General features: G+C 40.2%; 2 protein-coding genes across 3 annotated transcripts; one reads left to right on the top strand and one right to left on the bottom strand.

Moving 5' to 3' along the window:
* Nucleotides 1–306: 306 nt before the first annotated feature.
* On the bottom strand, nt 307–8,955 carry rab5ab (RAB5A, member RAS oncogene family, b). 2 transcript variants are annotated; one of them, XM_064349125.1, is made up of 6 exons: nt 8,805–8,955; nt 4,946–5,175; nt 4,603–4,754; nt 3,441–3,563; nt 3,146–3,239; nt 307–2,000 (listed from the first exon to the last, which is right to left on the bottom strand). In XM_064349125.1, the coding sequence occupies exons 2-6, from the start codon at nt 5,109–5,111 to the stop codon at nt 1,885–1,887; spliced, it is 651 nt and encodes a 216-aa protein (XP_064205195.1). In that variant the 5' UTR covers nt 5,112–5,175; nt 8,805–8,955; the 3' UTR covers nt 307–1,884. The 2 variants fall into 2 exon arrangements, with proteins under 2 accessions (XP_064205195.1, XP_064205203.1); XM_064349133.1 differs by lacking the exon at nt 8,805–8,955 and adding an exon at nt 8,643–8,798.
* Nucleotides 8,956–8,974: 19 nt separating this feature from the next.
* efhb (EF-hand domain family, member B) lies at nt 8,975–17,712 on the top strand. Its single transcript, XM_064349113.1, has 13 exons — nt 8,975–9,481; nt 10,020–10,082; nt 10,574–10,717; nt 12,126–12,306; nt 12,490–12,600; nt 13,050–13,164; nt 13,715–13,798; nt 14,002–14,069; nt 14,599–14,753; nt 14,891–15,098; nt 15,233–15,469; nt 15,852–16,033; nt 17,110–17,712. Exons 1-13 carry the CDS (start codon nt 9,431–9,433, stop codon nt 17,254–17,256), a joined length of 1,746 nt encoding a protein of 581 aa, XP_064205183.1. The 5' UTR covers nt 8,975–9,430; the 3' UTR covers nt 17,257–17,712.
* Nucleotides 17,713–19,041: the final 1,329 nt, after the last annotated feature.

Genomic DNA, 19,041 nt, shown 5'->3' with positions numbered 1-19,041 from the left:
CATTCATCCCAAAAACAAAAAAGCAATTAAAAACAGCTTGCTTGCAGCTTGCAGCTGACATGTAGAAAACTTGTGCAAACAGCAGTTATGTACTGGAGAAAAGATGGCTCATTGTCACCCCAGCGCAACTAAGTCAGAGGTCAAAAGAAGCCTGTGAAGCTTAAGCGAACACCAGTTAAAATGAACAGGAAAACATTCAAGCTGAAGACATTTCCAGTTGCAGTGAAGTTTAAAAGAGCTGGAAATGTGTGGCACTTATACATTTGAGCTGCACTAAATGCTGACAGCAAGAAAGTATACAATATATTCCTGTTTATTAAATTATTTATTCATGAACTCGTACTTGCACATTAGAACTGACCAGTTTTTCTGTTATAGTTACATCATTGACCTGTTTGGTTGTAAGAATGTAACTGCCAATTAGTTTCTCAGTTCAGCTACCTGTCTTGCCTCAGCAGTAAGGTACAAATCCAATGTTGCAGATTTCAATGCTAAGTTTGATATTGAATGGGGATGTTGTTGTCCAATCACTAAAATTAGTGCAATGCAAAAGAAATTATCAAAATGATAAACAGACAATTTTGAGAGAGGTACAAGACAGACCACTAAGGAAATGCATTTCATGTTCAATTGTTAATAGCACTACATACATTTATAAAGACCACCATTGATTATAATTTAACCATTTTGTGAAAAACTGCAAACCCATGGCAGAGCTGCCCCCGGTTACTGTACAGACTATATGATTATCCTTAGGCAACTCCCTACCAAGCATTAGTCCTCCAAGTCATATATTGAAAAAAAGTAGACTACATTGCAACACCCTATTTACAGTATATTGTTTATATCACACAGGCAGTAGACAGGGAATATTCAGGAGTCGTTAGTGCAAGGCATGAGAATCAAAGACTGACCGATTTTCTTAACATCACAATTTTAAAGACAGCTGGAGTGTTTTGAACAAACCTGTGTTTTTTTTTTCCTCCTCATTAAAGACAATAATTAAGAACCCTTTGCGGGCTATGATGGGACCTTCCTAGTACAGCGGATTGGGGTTGTGAAACTGAACGGCGAGCGGGTTTCCCGGGTGCTATTCTCATCGTGGCCGCCCTGAACCTTCATCTAGTCACCGGCTGCTGAGAGCCCCGAGAGAGCCATCAGGCGGTTCAGAGGCGGCGCGGAAACGTGCATCTCTGCCAAAGCCTTCTGCGAATGGACTCGGCCAGCCACTGAGGGGAGGAATGCTTTGTGCTAATGAGGGTCCTTGCACACAGTAGTCACTGCATCAATACTGTAAACCATTGCACAAGGCTGCTAGAGCAGCTAGAGCCAGGCATTGCCCAGGGACCTAGACGAGCGTGAACACTTTGCTCTAGCACTACTACAGATTTTGTGGGAAATAATGAATACATTTTCTTTTTTAAAAACAAAAAAAAACTTAAGATCCATGTCCATAATTAACACCTCTTTCACTCCCTTGCTGATAACTTAGCATAGCAAGCAGAGAGGAGATGGGAGGCCACTCTCTTCAAAGCATCAGTTCCACAAAGTACTTAAAAAAAAAAAAAAAAAAAAAAAAAAAAGGAAAATTCTTTCACTCACTTTGTTAGTTTTTACCACTGAAAAAAGTTTTAAAATTTATGGTTTAGGCCTTGTAGTGATACATGCATCCAGAATTCTGAAGTACTTAAAAAAAGACAACAAAAAATAAAGAAGAAATTGTATTAGAAATGAAGCTATACAGAGTCTTTATCTATGCCAGGGGGTGAGGTTGGGAAGAAGAGCCCCTGGTCCGGATGTTATCCAGAGTTAGGAAGTGAGGTGTGTTTTTTTTTTTTGGGGGGGGGGGGGGGGGGTTGGAGGGGAGGGGGGAGGGGGAGGGGGTTAGTTACTACAGCAGGGGCCCTTGGTGGGCTGGGCTGTTTCAGTGAGGTCCACGCCCCTGGTCCGTCCGCTGGTCCCTCCAGTTGCCTGGGGCTCATTTTTGGGCAATCTCTTTGCTGAAAGAAAAAAAAAAAAGACATTAGATTTCGTTTTTATCTGTGGATGGTTTCTACGAAGAACAAGTGAACTTTTCACACTTTTGTTCACACATTTACAGGGCTATCCCAAAGGTCCATAATAACTTTTGGAAGGTTTGGTGTTCATTGCCAGCAAAGCCATTTTCAAGCATAATGTCTGGACCATTAACAGTACCATACAAACTACTGTCAGAAACATTAAGAAAAAAAATTATACTTAAGATAAAACACATTAAAATGCAACTGTTCATTAAAAATTTAGTAATTGCACTGGCAGACGTCAGAAAAAATAACAGCACCAGCACCTTTATTATGAAATTATCCCAAATGAAAACAAGACACTTTCAGATTTACTGTATTCTGATCATCTACAGCCTCCCTGTGGCAACTAAGCTTCATTACCTAGCTGGCAACTCCCATTTGTGCTTGGCTATGACATGACATGCATTTTATCAGTAACCTTGCATTACACAGACAGAAGACAAGCGAGTAATACTTGGCTTGCTACTGGTTAAAACCTAATGAAATTGCACATAACCCTACAAAATGAAGCTGCTTTATAGTGGCTCTATTAACTGTACTACCCATGTCTTAGCCATTACCTGAGGATACCTTATTCAGGAAACCAATATTACCTAATTATATCTTGAAATCCTATCGTGACATATTGCAAACTTTACCAAGCCAACTGAGGATATAAACACACAACAGCCATTTTATTTGAGAAAAGCTTGAATGCCATTACCTAAGCAGACTGAAACAAAATGAAAACGTCATATCAAAATGAACTCAACAGAAACAATCACACAATCTCATTGTGTGCACAGAATGCAATACTCAGCACATTACAAAAAGGTAATTTAAATGTCATGCTCCACTAAACTAACAAAGTAGGACATTTAGGTATCTGAGGTATGTGATAGGCCAATCTATGAATGTGAAATATGGACTACTGGCTACTTAATTGAAAGTGAACAGTTATAATGTGTAATTTAAGCAACCTTTGAATACTGATAAGGCTCTCCACCAAAATACTATTTGAAGGTCTGAAGCTTTTGGCTTGACTAATGCTAAATTATACTGAAACACTGACACTATGTTGCTGTGAAGAACAAAATAAATACCAATCTCCATGAATATTTCGTTGACATTCATTGAAGTCTTTGCTGACGTTTCCATAAACAGCAAACTGTTGTCATCCGCATACGACTGTGCGTCCTACGAAAATACAGGAAAAAAGGCGTTATGAACTGTGTTACACAGACTAACACAATTAACTAATTACAGTGCTTTCCAGAATGACACAATGACTACAGATATTTCGGCATAACCTAGCAAGCCTAAATATCAAAAATGAGTGCTCATGGACAGTATTAATCTCCTCTTTAGAATTTATGAGTGTAATAAAAAAAGACAAACCTGAAAGTCAACTGCTCTCTTGTTAGCAAGGTCAGCCTTATTCCCAGCCAATGCTATTACAATATTAGGACTTGCTTGTCTCTGAAGCTCTTTAACCCAGTTTTTTGCCCGTGCAAATGATTCCTGGAACAAAAGAAAAGATTACATCCCTAAAACAAAGTAAACAGCTTAAAAGAGGCAGAGACTGTGATTGTGCTTGGCCTCAAACTCAACAAGTAAACATACATTCACAAACGTATGTACATATGCTGTTATCAGTCTACTCTAAACAGCTGGACAGATAAATATGCATGTTACTGTATTACTAACGTTAGTGTGCCTGAAGTTAGTGCATGGTAAGTAAAAAGCACTCCTGACCAAAGAAAATTCTAAAAATTCCATATTGAATTAAATCATTTCAAAATGATCTTGTTTGTTCAGATGCTCTCGACGGTTTGCTCCACAACCTGGGAATGTCCAATGCCAAGGCCAGTCAATCAATTCTGAGGGTCAAGGAACCACACAAGTGCCCTCTGGAGCACATGAAGATTTTTCAATCTGAAACCCTCCCACTCAGCCACCCATCTACCCAGTTGAAGTGCTGGACAAAATAGAGCATCAGGTGCCATCACAGACTGACTATCCCGGCCTGACTGTCCGTGGCAGCTGTGAGTACACAATGAGATGGGTCACCCACCCAGTCAGATTCAAACCAGGCCACACACACATCCTGGCATAATGCACCATAACTGGGGACACCACTAGCTAGCACAGGCATTAGCCATGTACTACTGTAAACTACCAACACATGGCTTCAAATTTCAAGAAGTCCATTCTTTTCACACACTAACTGAAAGTACAAATCTCCAATAGGAGATGAGATGAGCTCACTTGACAGAGGCTCCACCCAATTCCCTCAACAAAGTTCTTACTAAAGATCTTGTTGAGACTCCAGGTTGTGATATAACCAGAAAGGATTGTTACACATGAATCCTGCTAAACAGGGATACATGTAATCTTATTTAATATGAGCAATTATGAGTTTCTGCTTCTGAAATCAGCTCAAAACTGCACAGATAAGCCTGAGTGTTTGCAAGGAGGGTGCAGCTCGACGCAGCCGTCCTCTCGATGTTTGTGTTCCACTGCTCAAGTTGACTTTGCTCATGACGTAACCTTGACTCACTTCGTTTGTGATGTCGTACACCACGATGGCGGCCTGCGCACCTCTGTAGTACATGGGTGCGAGACTGTGGTAGCGCTCCTGTCCGGCCGTGTCCCAGATCTCAAACTTCACTGTTGTGTCGTCCAGACACACGGTCTGAGTGAGGAAGGCAGCTGGGTTGGACAGAGACAGAAACCAATGTAAAAAGTGTCCACAGTCAAATAAATCACACAAACACTTGTATCCCTGAATAAGGCTCTTCCCCATATACTGCTCCACTAAAGGCCTTGCAATAACTATAATAGGACAGCATGTCATCCAAGAGCGCATACTAAGGAAAACATTAATGAAGCAGTCAAGATACCTCCTATTGTGCTCTCCTGGAACTCATGGAACTGGCCCTTTACGAATCGGAGCACGAGACTGGACTTCCCCACAGCCGACTCCCCTAAGAGCACCAGTTTGAACTGGCAGATCTTGTTGCCAGCATTAGGTCCGTTGGGTCTTGTAGCTCCTCCCCGGCTTGCCATGACCTGAACCCCAGTCTCCTGCTCTGGATGTGAAGAAGCGCTTCTTAACCGGTCACTCCCAGAACTGCAGAGGAGCACAGATGAACAACAAAGAACATTTGAGAATGTCATACTTGTACACTGGCAGTACCTGAAAATATCTTCAATCAAATTAAACAAGGAGCGTACTTAGACAATGAAAACATGACTAGTAAATTCACCCCCATAAAACAGCTTTAACCAACCCTGTTCCCGGAGATCTACCATCCGGTATGTTTTAATTTTAACCCTAATTTGGTGCACTACTAATTCTACTAATTAGCTGCACATCGAGATCTCAAGCTGTTAGATGAGGTATGAGGAGTGAAAACCTACATTATGGTAAATTAGCAGGAACATGGTTTAGCAGCCCTAATTTACACTCTGACATTTTAGCTACATTCCTTGACAAGCAGATGAATGACAGCTAAAGACTGCTCTTGTGCCCCCCAATCTCCCATATGAAACGATGTACTGTGATCTAATCTACGAGTGAACTAGTGTTGGTGTACACAGCCAATTAGCTCATGTAGCCAGGATTCTTAGTGGAATCAAAAACTTACACACCAGACCACGAGGACCATAATAGCCCAACCTTGATGTAGACAGACACTAATGATGAAGTTGTGCAAGAACACAGCATGTAGGCTACGTCAGCCCTTCCTGATACATGATGGTAGAGAGAAGCCCCATACATATACAGTAGGCTTAAAGCAATGCACTGAGGTAGGCCCCTTTAATAGAGCCTTCAGTCTGGGTCCTAAATCCACATTTAACCTTCTTACATGCTTTCTTGTTTAAACACAAAATACAGACACACCAAACAGCAAACTCACCAAGTTTATAAGAACTTCCTTCATTGCTAAATACTCTGTTAGCTAGGAACATGTGTCTTTAATGACACACTGAACACACAGCCTTGTTTTATTTACAGCTACACTGGCTTCACGCACATCAGAAGTGCCATAGCTCATCTGATTTTGCTGTGAAAAAGGGAAGACTTCAGAATCAGCATTTAAGTTACTGCACTGACTGGTCAGCACACGTACTAATCAAAGAATGCATCTTATAGCCCCAATCTTAGGCAATCTGTAGCAGTATACCACACAGGCCTACAGATAACATGCACAATACAGAAAGATACAATAAATAAGAACAATGGCTTAAAAAAATATTAAGAGAAAATCGCAAAAACATGCATCATGGGCCTCTTAATTATATACTGCATAACCTCTCACTAAAGGGAATGACTGCATTTTAAAAGCAGTAGGCGGTCATAGCAGTTTTAAATAACACATTGGAAAATCTAGGCCTACATTTTTCAGAGTCCCTGTGAAAATGTAGACCCCCCCCCCCCCCCCAATACAACAGCCTGCTGACAATCATATTCCATTTTAACATCTGACATTACAATTATCAAACCAAAATGATTCAATTTATAAATGTAGCCATAATCTGTGGCATAAATCTGTAGTAATGGGACAAAAATGTCCACATTTACCTCTAGAAAGTATAAAGTAATATGTAGCCTTACACCATGGCATCAAGTTTCATACTAATGCATGACAGGTAGTCTTGGGTGGTGAACCATTTTGGTACATCAGCGTGTTTACTGAGGTATTCCTTTTTATAAGAATTTGTATACACAATCACTTTATCCAATATTCAGTGTATTCGATATGTCAATGGTGACATGCATGCAATGCATGCATACAATATGTTTCAGGTAGCTAGCTACAATTTCCCCTTAGCAGCCATAGAGTTTATTCATTGATTAACTGCTTTGATCATATTAAATGAATCCACACCAGTTCCGGGGACTAGCCTCAGACACACAAATGATTACTCCAGCAACACAGACATCGTAAGAAAACCCCACATGTTTATTTAAAACATGTTTATTTGCACTTTATTACAGCAACAATAAATAAATAAATAAATAACATTTAGCCAAGCTATATTGAAATCCTGAACTGTATTTGAACACCACCTAACAGAGGATTTACCCCACTGATGCTGCTAAGTGCTTGCCCTGTCACACAAATGAATCTCACAGAACAAAGCTGAAGCAAGCCTTCCGATCAAATACAGATTACATGTATATGCCATCGACAGGTTAAATAAATCAAGACTACAAACATATTATTTCAAGCAGATGCAAAAACTCCTAGGTGATACGCATTTTGTGAGCATAATTAGTCATTTAATTTAAAGCGCACATTCCAGTATGTGCTCAAAGTATATGAAAAACACATCCATGACAATGTAATGAACGTTAGCTACCAAACTAACGATACTAACAGCGACTGCGAACTCAAGTACCCCAGCCATCTCCGGGGAAATAAAGGAAACCTAAGCCTGCCTGGTGTACTAACCTTCCTGGCAGCCTATTTGTAGTTGTACTACCTTATACATTGTCGTTGTAGCAAAAGCATATAAGGTCACAGCAATCGTATCAACTGTCAGCTACGTTAACGTTGGTAGACCGACTGCACTTCGTAAACCGAATAGTGATTTGGTTTAGTTAGTCAACTTAGTCATTTAGAATGGACACTGACAGGTTTACTTAACATTAGCCATCTCGCTAATTTTCCAAATTCACGAGATAACGTAATTATTCTGATCAGACGTAGGGCAAACTTGCAGGGTAAAATAGCTGTCAGGCAAGCTAGTTTCTGCCAGTGTCAACTGTCGGGTGTTTGAAAAAGTGAGGACTAGATATCGATCTAGTATCAACCAAGAGAAAAGTTAGCCAGCAAGAACACACCATGGGCGTAGTTCGCTAACCTAGCTAACGTTAAAACCTAACGTTAGCTAGCTACTTTCATGTGTATGTAGCTGACGTTATCAGTAGCCGGTCAGGACACTTGAGCTACCAAGCAGTCTAGCGAGTTAACATAACTAAATTCTCGAGAAACTACAGCTTACTCCTTAGCTAATGAAAAACCGTTAATGCTACCCCATCCCTTTTCATTTTGTTTCGCTTAAAATGCCGAAGGATGACGCCATTTTGGAAACACAAGCTAGTTAGCAACTGATGTTTATGTTTCAATAGCTGTCATTGTCTAGCTTTAAAAGTTATAGAGAAATAAAAACCATCCAATAGGGTAACACAATAGCTAGCTAACGCGAGAAATAGTCCGCACAGACTAGCCAGCATTTATTAATCGTATTGATAGCTATACCCAACTATTATAACGTTTGTAGCTACCCAACTAGCCTTGGTTTGCTAGATAGCTATCAATTCACAACGTTAACGAAAATCTAGCTATCAACATTAAATTGAATATGAAAGCAAATAATTGCACACAGAGCTAGGCTTGCCATCACAAACTAAATAAATATGAACTAACACGGATCTGGAACTGGCATATACGTCTCTTTACGAGTATGGCCTATTTAGCTAAAGGTAGCTAACTTCGGTATCAACCAGCCAACGTCGTACACGGGTGAATCGCAGACATTAGCTTAGTAACTTTGCTCAGCATTGACTATTTAGTTAGCAATTGTTACCTGATGGCTAGGAAAATAACGGTGCCCACGTGTATCGTCTGAAAGCCTCTTTGATCGAAATATTTGTGATACACAAGTAAATAATTGAATCGGCCCAGGTCCGGTCTCCACCTTTCCTTTTTTCTCGCAACTTCCCCTTTTTTAGAACCAAAACACACTCACTCAAACAAGCATTTCCGCCCCTCTTGCCACGTCAGACGCAACTTGTGCTTGCCACGCAGAGGAGTTCCTGTTCTTCTTGCTCTTCGGTTTGTTTCATTTGGTCATTGAACAGAAAAGTACATACCGACGCCTACTGCCATGGAGTAAGATGCAGAGGTGCGAATGATTCAGATGTATTGCTCCCTGATTGCTCCAAGTCCCAATTCAGTAATCCACATGCAACGAACTCCTATAACTCCCTGTTTTTCCAAAGCCATTCCACCTATCAACACTCGCCAGATCCATACATTTCAAGGAAAAGACACTTTACATAGACCTCAAATGAAGTGCATTTATGCATTAATTCCATTATGCCCTCCCCCCTCCTTCCACAGTTGCCAGGTAGAAAGAACACCATACCTATGCACACGTATTTAGAGTCTAGACTATCCGATTACGGCGTTTCACAGTAGAGGGGCGACATGCGGTTTCCTAGCGCTAGTTGCCAAGTGACGGAGCATAAACACTGCGCGAAGTTTATTTTTTTGGTAATCAAACTGTACTTGGAGTATGCTACGGGGACAAGACAAACCGAGACAGATTTGAATTCAGTAGCGGGAACTTGAACATTTGACCTGCCAAGAAAAATGACTCTGTTTGAGGGGAAATATATCGACAGATGCCCTAATTTAAGAACGGTAACGCCTATTACTCAACACTTCAAGTTAGCTAGCACTTATCACTTATAGTTTGACTGTCTGATTTTGAACGTCCACTTCGCATTGCGAACTGTCACTTAAACGAGTGTTTAAAAAAAGAAAACGTAATTTATTTCATTTTTAAAAAATCTGGAATATGCCTTTATAATTTAGATTTAGGCTTTATGCAAATGCACCTTTCTATTTTAGGATGTTGCTGTTTTTACATCTTATTATATTTGACTTGTGTGTGATACCGTTTTTTGTCTGTGTCTGTCTGTCTGTCTGTCTGTCCATCTAATCACGTATTGTCACCAACACAAACACTCCATGTTACTGTAATTCTCATTGCATGATGTATTCTTCCATTTCAGAATCCTTTGACCAAATCGCACCCCTATTTCTCTCTTTCCCCTCTAATCCTGATTGATGAGAAGCACTCCACTCCATTATAGTTTCCAATGGTCAGCTACCAAGCAGTATAGTGGTTCTCCCCATGTGCTAAAAGGCATTCGCCTATTTTTTCTCCAACTCTCAGGCTGGTAAACTCATACCAATTGGAGACAGAGCTGAGACTTGCTTACAGGAGACCACTCCAAGGGTGAGTACAATTGTGGTGCAGATTCAGCTGAATGCCAGATTCAACAGAATGCAGTGGTTACATTACTAGCAAACATCGAAGGTACCTTCTTGGTGGTTAGAAAGTATTTGAGCAACCTATAACTTGTACCTTTATGTCGATGGTTTCTGTTCTTTTCGCATGCTAGGAATGCTTAGCTTTTTCACCTTGTGAAATATTTTGCTTTTTTTTTGTTAAAGGTAATCTCGGGCTGCTGTCTTTCAAAACAAAATGGGCTGAAGTGTAGTTTTTCTTATCATCCTTATCATTTGCATCTAACTGCAGCATTAGAAACATTTAAATTTTAATTTCCAGGAGATACCAATGAGATTTAAAATCAGTTTCCATAGAATTTGTAGAGGTTTAGTAACCTGTATGTTTAGTTTGTTTGTTTCATGAATAATTTCGGTGTCTTTACAAGATGACACAAAAGCCCTTTCCAGCAAGTCTCTGATTGGCACCCTGTTTTACAGCCTATCACCCCACCAGTGGTTAAGAAGTTCCTCAGCAGTTCACGGCCAGGACTTGGGGTGGTCCGCATTTTTCATGGGAAAGCCAATGACCCTGATATTGCCAGCACACGGTTCCATGGGAAGAGGACCAAGCCACCTGTAGCTGTGAGTTCTTGGCAACCATGACCGAGTGACTGTGCCACTGCACTATCGACTGGCGAGAGCTGATGTCACCTGACCTTGTGATTGCAAGGTGTGATTGGCATGTATGAAGAGTGAGGTGGCTGGATTAATCACTGCTCATTGAGCCCCATTCTGAATTTTACACAGTCAGCGGCTGTTTACATGCAAAAATAAACCTACATAATTGAGTTTACACACTTAAATAATTGAAGCCACTCAAGTGAAAATGAAGAGGAGATGGTGGCCATTGTGGTTTAATGAAGTGGAAACCGTGATAGAAAGCATATCCGGGAAGGAATTTGAAAGATCCATTTTCTTGGATTAGCAATCTAATCTTTATGAGTAATTGATTTCATTAAGTGTACGGCTTGTCTGAAGTATAAAGCTCATGAAACCATAGTTCATCTACAATAAACATTCCATTTACACATTATCTTTGTCAGTTTAATGGAACTGACAGCAATAAATCCTACAGATGTGTGGATAACCATGTGTGTCACATTATAAAAATGGCAGCTCTGTGGTTTTCTTGCAAGGTACTTAACCTTACAATGGTAAATGTATATGGAGTTGTGTAAATGCACAACACATAAAATACAAGCTATTTAATTTTCTTTGGATAAATAATTCATTGTTTGTGTAATATTTATTAAACCAAATCTATTATGTGAACGTTCTCATCAACCAAGAAAGTAAATAGTACATTAAAACATACACCCTGCATAGTGCTTAATATGCTGTACAGTGGAATTTTAACATTGATGTGAGATGTGCCTCTGTCAGCTTTGCATCTTTTTTTGAATGGCAAATATTAGGCTATAGGTAAACAACAACAAAAAATGTATTAAATAGCACAACTGAACATTGAATAAAGTTGTGAGACATAAAGAAAGGATGTTAGACAAAACAGATCCGTGTCTATTGAGCTGTACTGCTGAAATGTTCTTGAAAGAAAAATCATAATTGAATCGGCAATAAAATCAGCAAAAAAGCCCTTGAAGGTTTCTTTAAACTTTCACTCATTCTTTCTTGCATGCTGACTGTCTCACTTGCTGTCTCACTGCCTATCCTTTCCACACTCCTGACGCCGAAAAGTGAAAATATTTTTGAAGTGTCACATCTTAAGTCCAGTTTTCTGAACACAGTTTAAGTTATCTTGCCTTCTTACTTACGCTGATTGATTAAACTAAGCCCTGAGCCATGTAAACAAAGCTATTCGCTTAGCAAACCATGAGTGTTCTGAGGCATTGTTTTTGTCTCACAGTTGGGATTGTATTAATTTAATAAGCTTGTTAGTGTTTTCTTTAACTCTCCAGGGAAGAAGTGTTATAATGAATAAGTGCTGTGAAAATGGGGTATACCTGTCTGAAGTCCTGTTGCGATCCCACAGGGAGGGTTAGTAATCAACCCAGTGCCAAAAACCCTATATCAGCAGAAGCTTCGTCAACTACAAGAAGCTGGCTATTTCACCAATAAGAAAGCTCCACTGGGGAGGTCACATGACCAGAGTCCAGGTCTGCCAGAGGGGTTGAATATTCTCACAACCACATTTGGTTTGAAGTACCTGAAAGGTGAGCTCATAGAAAAGTGTTGCCCAAGTTTGGTTTTGAGTTACAAACATTCGACATGTGCACACACCACAATCGCAGACAGAGACACATTCATGCACACACAGATGCACATGCACACACACACACACACACACACACGTTAATCGTGTTGAACATGTTCAACATTTTGTTTTGGCTGGACAGGATTGACTGCTGGTGAGATGGTCAACCCCCCAAAGACAGCAGAGCAGGTGGAGAAAGAGAGCCAGGAGGGGCATCAGCTATATATCCGGTCTCATGATTCATACTTTGTGGGTGAGCATGTAACAGTGGCTTTAATTGGTATGATTCTGCTTAGAACTGTCAGAGGTGTCTTTGGGCATGATATAGTTTCATGTTATTATAGGACTTTCTGTTGTGCCCTTCTTAAAGGCACCATGAATCCTGAACAAGGCTTCACAAATCATTGGTGAACTGAAGGATAATGCATGTAGTGCTATCTGTAAATATAGTTAGTGCTATATTCAACATTTAATATTATTTGATATTATTTATTTATTTGCTTTTATCTTCATGTACAAGCTGCTCTTTAAGTAAAGTAACTTACAGTTGTACCTCATACAAATGACTTAACCTGCATTTATGTTTCTGTACTTTTGGCAAGGAAATATGCTTAGTAAATACGCACATAGTACAAAGTACTAAGGTTAATAGGGCTGCAATGGAAAGAGTACGGTTAGGAGTTCTTATTTGTGGCACTTTAGGGGAACCTATCAAAAGAAATTACAAGTGGAGTCAGTACGTGAAGGAAAGCCGGTTCGGAGTTGCCACCCCCCACGCCAACGATGGAAAGGCCGTCGCCAAGTCCCTCCACTGGACGTAAGAGCTGCATGAGCGAGCTTTCTGATTCATCATGCCATATCTGCTAATAAAGATAGATAAAAATGTTTTCAATGTTAATGTATGCAACTATAGTGTAGTCTCTGTAGAAAATTAGTAATGCCTTGAAATTCAAAATCATGCCTTGTCATTTGTCATGCCTTGAATTGAAATTCTCCCTGTTTGAAAATCTTGTTTTATTCACTTGTGAGTGTGAAGAACAGCGCATTGTAAATCATGAAAATTTTAATGTTTATGGTAATGGCACATAATTGTAAGGTTTTTTTCTATAAATGCTATCCTAATGTGTGCATTACTTCTGCATTGGCCACCTTTCTTCTATTTCTCATCAGTCAGTTATTCATTTCCATTGATCAATGACCTGAGAAAGTAATCTGGCCACACTGTCTATCTTCTGTTGATTAGTTAAATTTTTTTTCTTATTTATGAAACTGGAGTCATATGTGAACCATCAGCAGTAGGAGGCTATGCTGTGCACTACAGGGCTGTGGATCTGTCAATCACCCTACCTCTCTTCACCTTTTCACAGAAATTATACTTGCACACTGGATTCCAAGCGCAATGACAACTTCAAAGAGAGGTTCCAGCCGCAGGTTGGAAAAGCGCTTGACCCGTAAGTTGGCTTCTGCAGTAAAAACAGCATTGTCGTGTTGATCAATGCCTTCGATTACATACTGAACAAGCCAAATAACTGCCAACTCCACCCCCCCCCCCCCAAAAAAATGAAATTGAATAAAATACAAAACCTCTAAATGTGTTGTGACTCCAATACCACACATTTAGAATAACGTACTTGGTGTCCTGTCTTGTTTGCAGTATTGTGGATACACTCAATGTTCCAGCAGATCACACATTTGGAATCGTGATGCCTTCTCAAAACTTTGGTAAGTAACCCTCCTCCTTCATTTGGACCAAGCGCTTGCTTACATGTTCCAAAATGGGGAGAAAAATGGTGACAAAGGTAAATTGTAATTTGTCAATAACTATTGTTCTTCCTCTTTCAGAAAAAATAAATATATACATGTGTGAAATTTCCTTTGTTGTTTTGTCCACTCTGCGTGGTGAAGATTACACATGAGCAATACATTTAGTTTTTATTCAGTAGGGGGAGCTCCAACACAGAAATGCCAACTATATCACTTTGCTTGGGGTTTTAGAGAAATTGGCATTTCAACAATTCTGCTATTCTTTCACTTTTCTTGCATGCTATTGTTATATCTCTGTCACTGTTGCATTTCAGTACATAATGTTTACAATAATATAAATGAACAGAAATACAGTGTAATGTCTATTACATTTGTCCTGTCTTGCTGGCCTCAATTTGTGGAAATAAATGTTACATGTTGCAAATTTCTTTCACTTCCCTTAAAAAAATGAATAACAACATCTAATACCACACGTCAATCTCGCAAGGTGTGGGTGACCTCCTGGACTGCAGTTCTCCGGAACAGTCGTTGAAAGGGACTGAAAAAGAGCGAGCCCTTGTCAGTGCGGTTCAAGAGCACCTGAAGAAGGCCAACTTCCAAAACTTCAACTCCCTGCTGCAGGCATTCAGGCACTATGACAAGGTAACGTACAACAGGTATACAGTTCTACACACCTACATTCATACATCCATAATCTTTCACACCTGTTGTCCTACTATAAAAAAGAGCAGGAGAAAAATATGAGCCAGCCACTGCATGGTGTTTTTCTGGGTGTGCAGAAAGGACAAGGATGGATTGATAAGGAGGACCTGCAGACTGTTTGCTGGCAGCTTAACCTGGTCCCCAGTGCCCCAGTCCTGGACAGCCTGATGGAGTGTTGTGATGTCAATAAGGATGGGCGGATTGACTTCCTGGAATTTGCCAACTTCCTCAACTGGAAGGGCAAGATGCCCATCAACACACTAGAGCAGCGGATTCTCACTGGAGGTCAATAATAGCACATGGCAACTGTTCAAAGGGCTTTGGTGAGGTGTCCTATTCTTTAGTACACAGTCAAAGGTTGTAGTGACTCAAAGGACTTTCCTCTCTTTTTTTCTTTTATTTCGGACCCTGCTTTTCAGTGTGTAAACCTAGCTCTGCCCTTGCACATGTGCAAAGAGTCAAAATTCAGGAACCTGATGAGCAGGACCTGCCGGGGGCATCAAAAGCATTGGTCCGGCCTGAGGATCTGGAGCCGATCCAAGCGGGCGGCACCCTGAAGACTCCCAAAACGCTGGCCCGGCCCAAAACAGTCCCGCCCAGCTTCGTAACATCGTCCTCCCTCATCGGAGCTGGTGTGGGCGGCTCTTCCACTGCCAGTGAGTCAACCAATGATGCGCATTTATGCTTAATAATACAAAATCATGGTACAAAGAACTGCATCAGAATGTGTTTTCGAAAATTATGTTTCAGATATTTCCCCTGCGATATATTTTTTTAATACTACCACCTTTATGCCTATTAAAAATGGTGTATTCAAGAGAAATATCATTGATTCATCATAGTAGCAAAGAAGAAGTTTAATTTCATGTGTTAACCTCATCTCTGTTGTTTATTTCATACTTTGAAGGTAATACAGTTATGCAGCTGTCGATAGAACTACTGCAGTTGGTTACTAACTTGTTTTCCTCATTGCCGTTGAGGCAAGCGCACACAGAATCTCTTACTGACTGTATTATATTTCCCTCGACCCTCTTGCAGACTACCGTAGGTTTGGGATCCCCACGGTGCGCACTGATTTGCCCACCCCGCTCCTCAAGCGCACCGGCGACAGGACAAACTACGGCGATGAGTCGACAGCGCGTGACCTGCTGCATCCGACGCTGTTCTCCCTCAGGGGAGTCCACGAAGAGCACCTTTTTACACCCCGCCCCAAAGAGGAGGTGAGTATCCCACAAATGAAACCTTGCCTATTATTCACTCTCCTGTTCCATGTAGGAATCGGTCTGCGTGCATTTCTTCTCTCCCAGAACGGAATCCATTTCTTAACTCCTGTAACGAAAAAGGACAATGAACATCTATGAAACATGGTGGCGGGGATGTTATGATTTGGGAATGCATGACTGCCACAGGTATCATTCTGTTGCTGCTGATGGCAGCAACAGAATGAATTCTGATGTGTACAGAGGCATCTTACAGTATCTGCTCAAGTGCAAGCAAATGCCTCCAAACTCGTTGGACAGTGCTTCATACTGCAGCAATGATCTCAAACATACTGCTGAAACAACGAAGGGTTGAGGTAGTATTTCTAACTCAAAAACAGAAAGATTCTCGCCTGGCCAAGTCATTCACCCTATCGGAATCCAATCGAATGCTCGTTTCATATGCTGAAGAGAACACGTAGGGCAACCAACCCTTGAAACATGGCGGAGCTGCAGTAGAGCCTTACAGAGCATCACCAGAGAAGATAATCAGCACCTGGTGATGTCTATGGGTCACAGACTTCAAGCAGTCATTGCATGCAAAGGATATGCGACAAAGTACAAAAGTACTGACTACTTTTATTTACATAACATTAATACGTTCTGTGTGTATAACGTCCTACTTCTTTCAGTAGTCAGTCCAATAATTGTCTTCCTGCCCCAGAAAGGAACCAATCTATGAAGCCTTTAAACGCACCTCCCGTTATGCAAAGTTCAGCAATTCAGTAACTATCACAAACTATCGTGAAATAGACCCTAGGGTATCCAGCAAGTATTCTGGATACTCCTTCTTGTTGGTTTTTGTTCTGAACTGTGGATCCCAACACAAATCTATGACATAAGGACTTGAGCTAAAACCAATAGATATGTTGGGGGTATGATATAGGATACATGCAAGGTGCCAGAATATTCAGGCTGGCATCTTTTTTGGAAAACACTTTGAACTCAGTGTATAAAAATTGCCGCATAAATGAAGACATGAAGAAAGAGGGATCTGGCCCTCATACCCCCAGTTCCATCTTCCCTCTTTGTTTCAGATTTCAAGGATATTCCGTAATGTGGGTGTGGACGTATCTCAGGATGTGTTTGAGGAGGCGTGGAAGCTGGCATCCCTGAGACACCATACGGGGGAAGTGTGTGTGGAGACCTTCCGGAATGTTCTGATGGAAATACAGGCAAATTAAATATGGCTCACTGTTGTATTATATGGCAACAGATAATTAGAAAATCACTTATTTAAAGTAAAGCATTTTAAGTTTCTTATTTTTAGAGAGCGATAAACAAGCCTATACTCTATATTTATACTGCAAAATCACCATAGGGTTGATAAGAATTTCAGGCAGTTTCCCTGAAAACATTGCTGTCCTTACTTTGTCCAAAATGACTAAATTAACTCTTCAAAATGGAAGATCTGTTATATTGTGTAAACACGATCAGTCTCTTTTCTATTTACATTGTATTTCAGATGAGCTGTGTCACTCAGCATATAAATTTAAATTGTCATCAATGCCATTGACCGGCTTCTAAATAATAAAGCAGTGACATAATTGTGTTTGAAAAAGTGAGTGATTTTTTCTGGTCTGAACACTCATGCCACAACATAATATGGGTTTTTTTTTTTTTTTTACTTTCCAGAAGCCCACTTAATATTACAAATGGGCTCTATGTTGGTAATGGTGCTCATCAAGGGCATAAGCTTGGCCCCATAGCTGCAGTTTCAAGCCCCAGCTATGTCATTAACTCACTATTACTGGAACCTTGCAGCAGTGAGATATATTGTGATTGCCCTTCAAACCCACATAAGGTGTACGGTAGGATAAAATCTTTCTTGGCTTTCTTCATTGAAAGATATGCCTCTCATCCTGTTGATGCTAGCTCTTCAGGAGTACTGGGGGACCTGTACACAGTAACATGTTCAGCGTTAATTAAACTATTAACAGATAACATTTGGTCCCACTCTGGAATGTGGGGCCAAATGTTCTCTGTTGACACTGGACTTTTTACGGTGTTGTATGTTCAGTAGTCAGCAGTTAGTGATTTAAAATGAGTAAAAAATGTTTGTTGTTCATTTGGTCTATTTTTTTTTTAAAGAAATGATCTCTGGCTGCAGTGGCGATATATGGGTGTATGCAGAAGTTGGAAGTAGCAGTGTGCTCCTAATCCTTTGGTAATGGAGTGATGATTGGCCTTGGTCCATGAGGACCATAGTCCTGCAGTCTTTAAATGGTTATCAAACAGTTGAAAATTCAAACAGAAGCAATTCAGTTTCCCATTTCCCATCTGTATTTTATAGAGAATGCATTTAAACAAGTGTTAGACTTTGTTTTGCTCATTTCTAACGAATCCTTACAACAGCCAGGATTGTTGTTTAACAAAAAATGTAACTTGGATACCAGTCTGCTAGCTAATATTTGCTTCAGGCTAAACTCAGTGGATGAGGTAAGGATTTATTTTTACACCATTGATGACTTTGAGCAGCCTGTCAAGTTATCAATGATGACTTGAGCACAAGTCCTCTTGTGATAGGATGGATTCATATTACCTCTCTGCTGCAGTGATATGCACAGTCATGAAGTTACCCATTTGTTTTGATCACACATTCCCCAAAGAGGATTATACTTTCTGCACCTCTAAATGAGTTGATTTGGGTCTGTAGCCAGTCAGTGTTCTCACTCAAAATCTGGGCAAATATTCAAGTGAAAATCTTATGGCTTAATTCCAGACTGCCCTCTGTTTATTAGACTGAAAGACTAATGTTAACCAGCAGATTGTCATGCAGTCCAAAAAAAAAACATATTTTAAGGTTCAAATGGAAAATAGCCAAAATGCCACTATAATTTTTAATAATTAGCTGGAAAGAAAGCATCACCAAGTTCCATGGTGTCTTACTACTGCTATGATTTAATATAGTGATGCTCAATAAAAATGGTTTTACTCATTACTGCTCTATGTTGATTTCATAGCAGTCA

This window comes from Anguilla rostrata, chromosome 1, assembly GCF_018555375.3.
Source record: "Anguilla rostrata isolate EN2019 chromosome 1, ASM1855537v3, whole genome shotgun sequence".
Taxonomy (NCBI): domain Eukaryota; kingdom Metazoa; phylum Chordata; class Actinopteri; order Anguilliformes; family Anguillidae; genus Anguilla; species Anguilla rostrata.
This window is presented reverse-complemented; position numbering and strand designations above follow the sequence as displayed.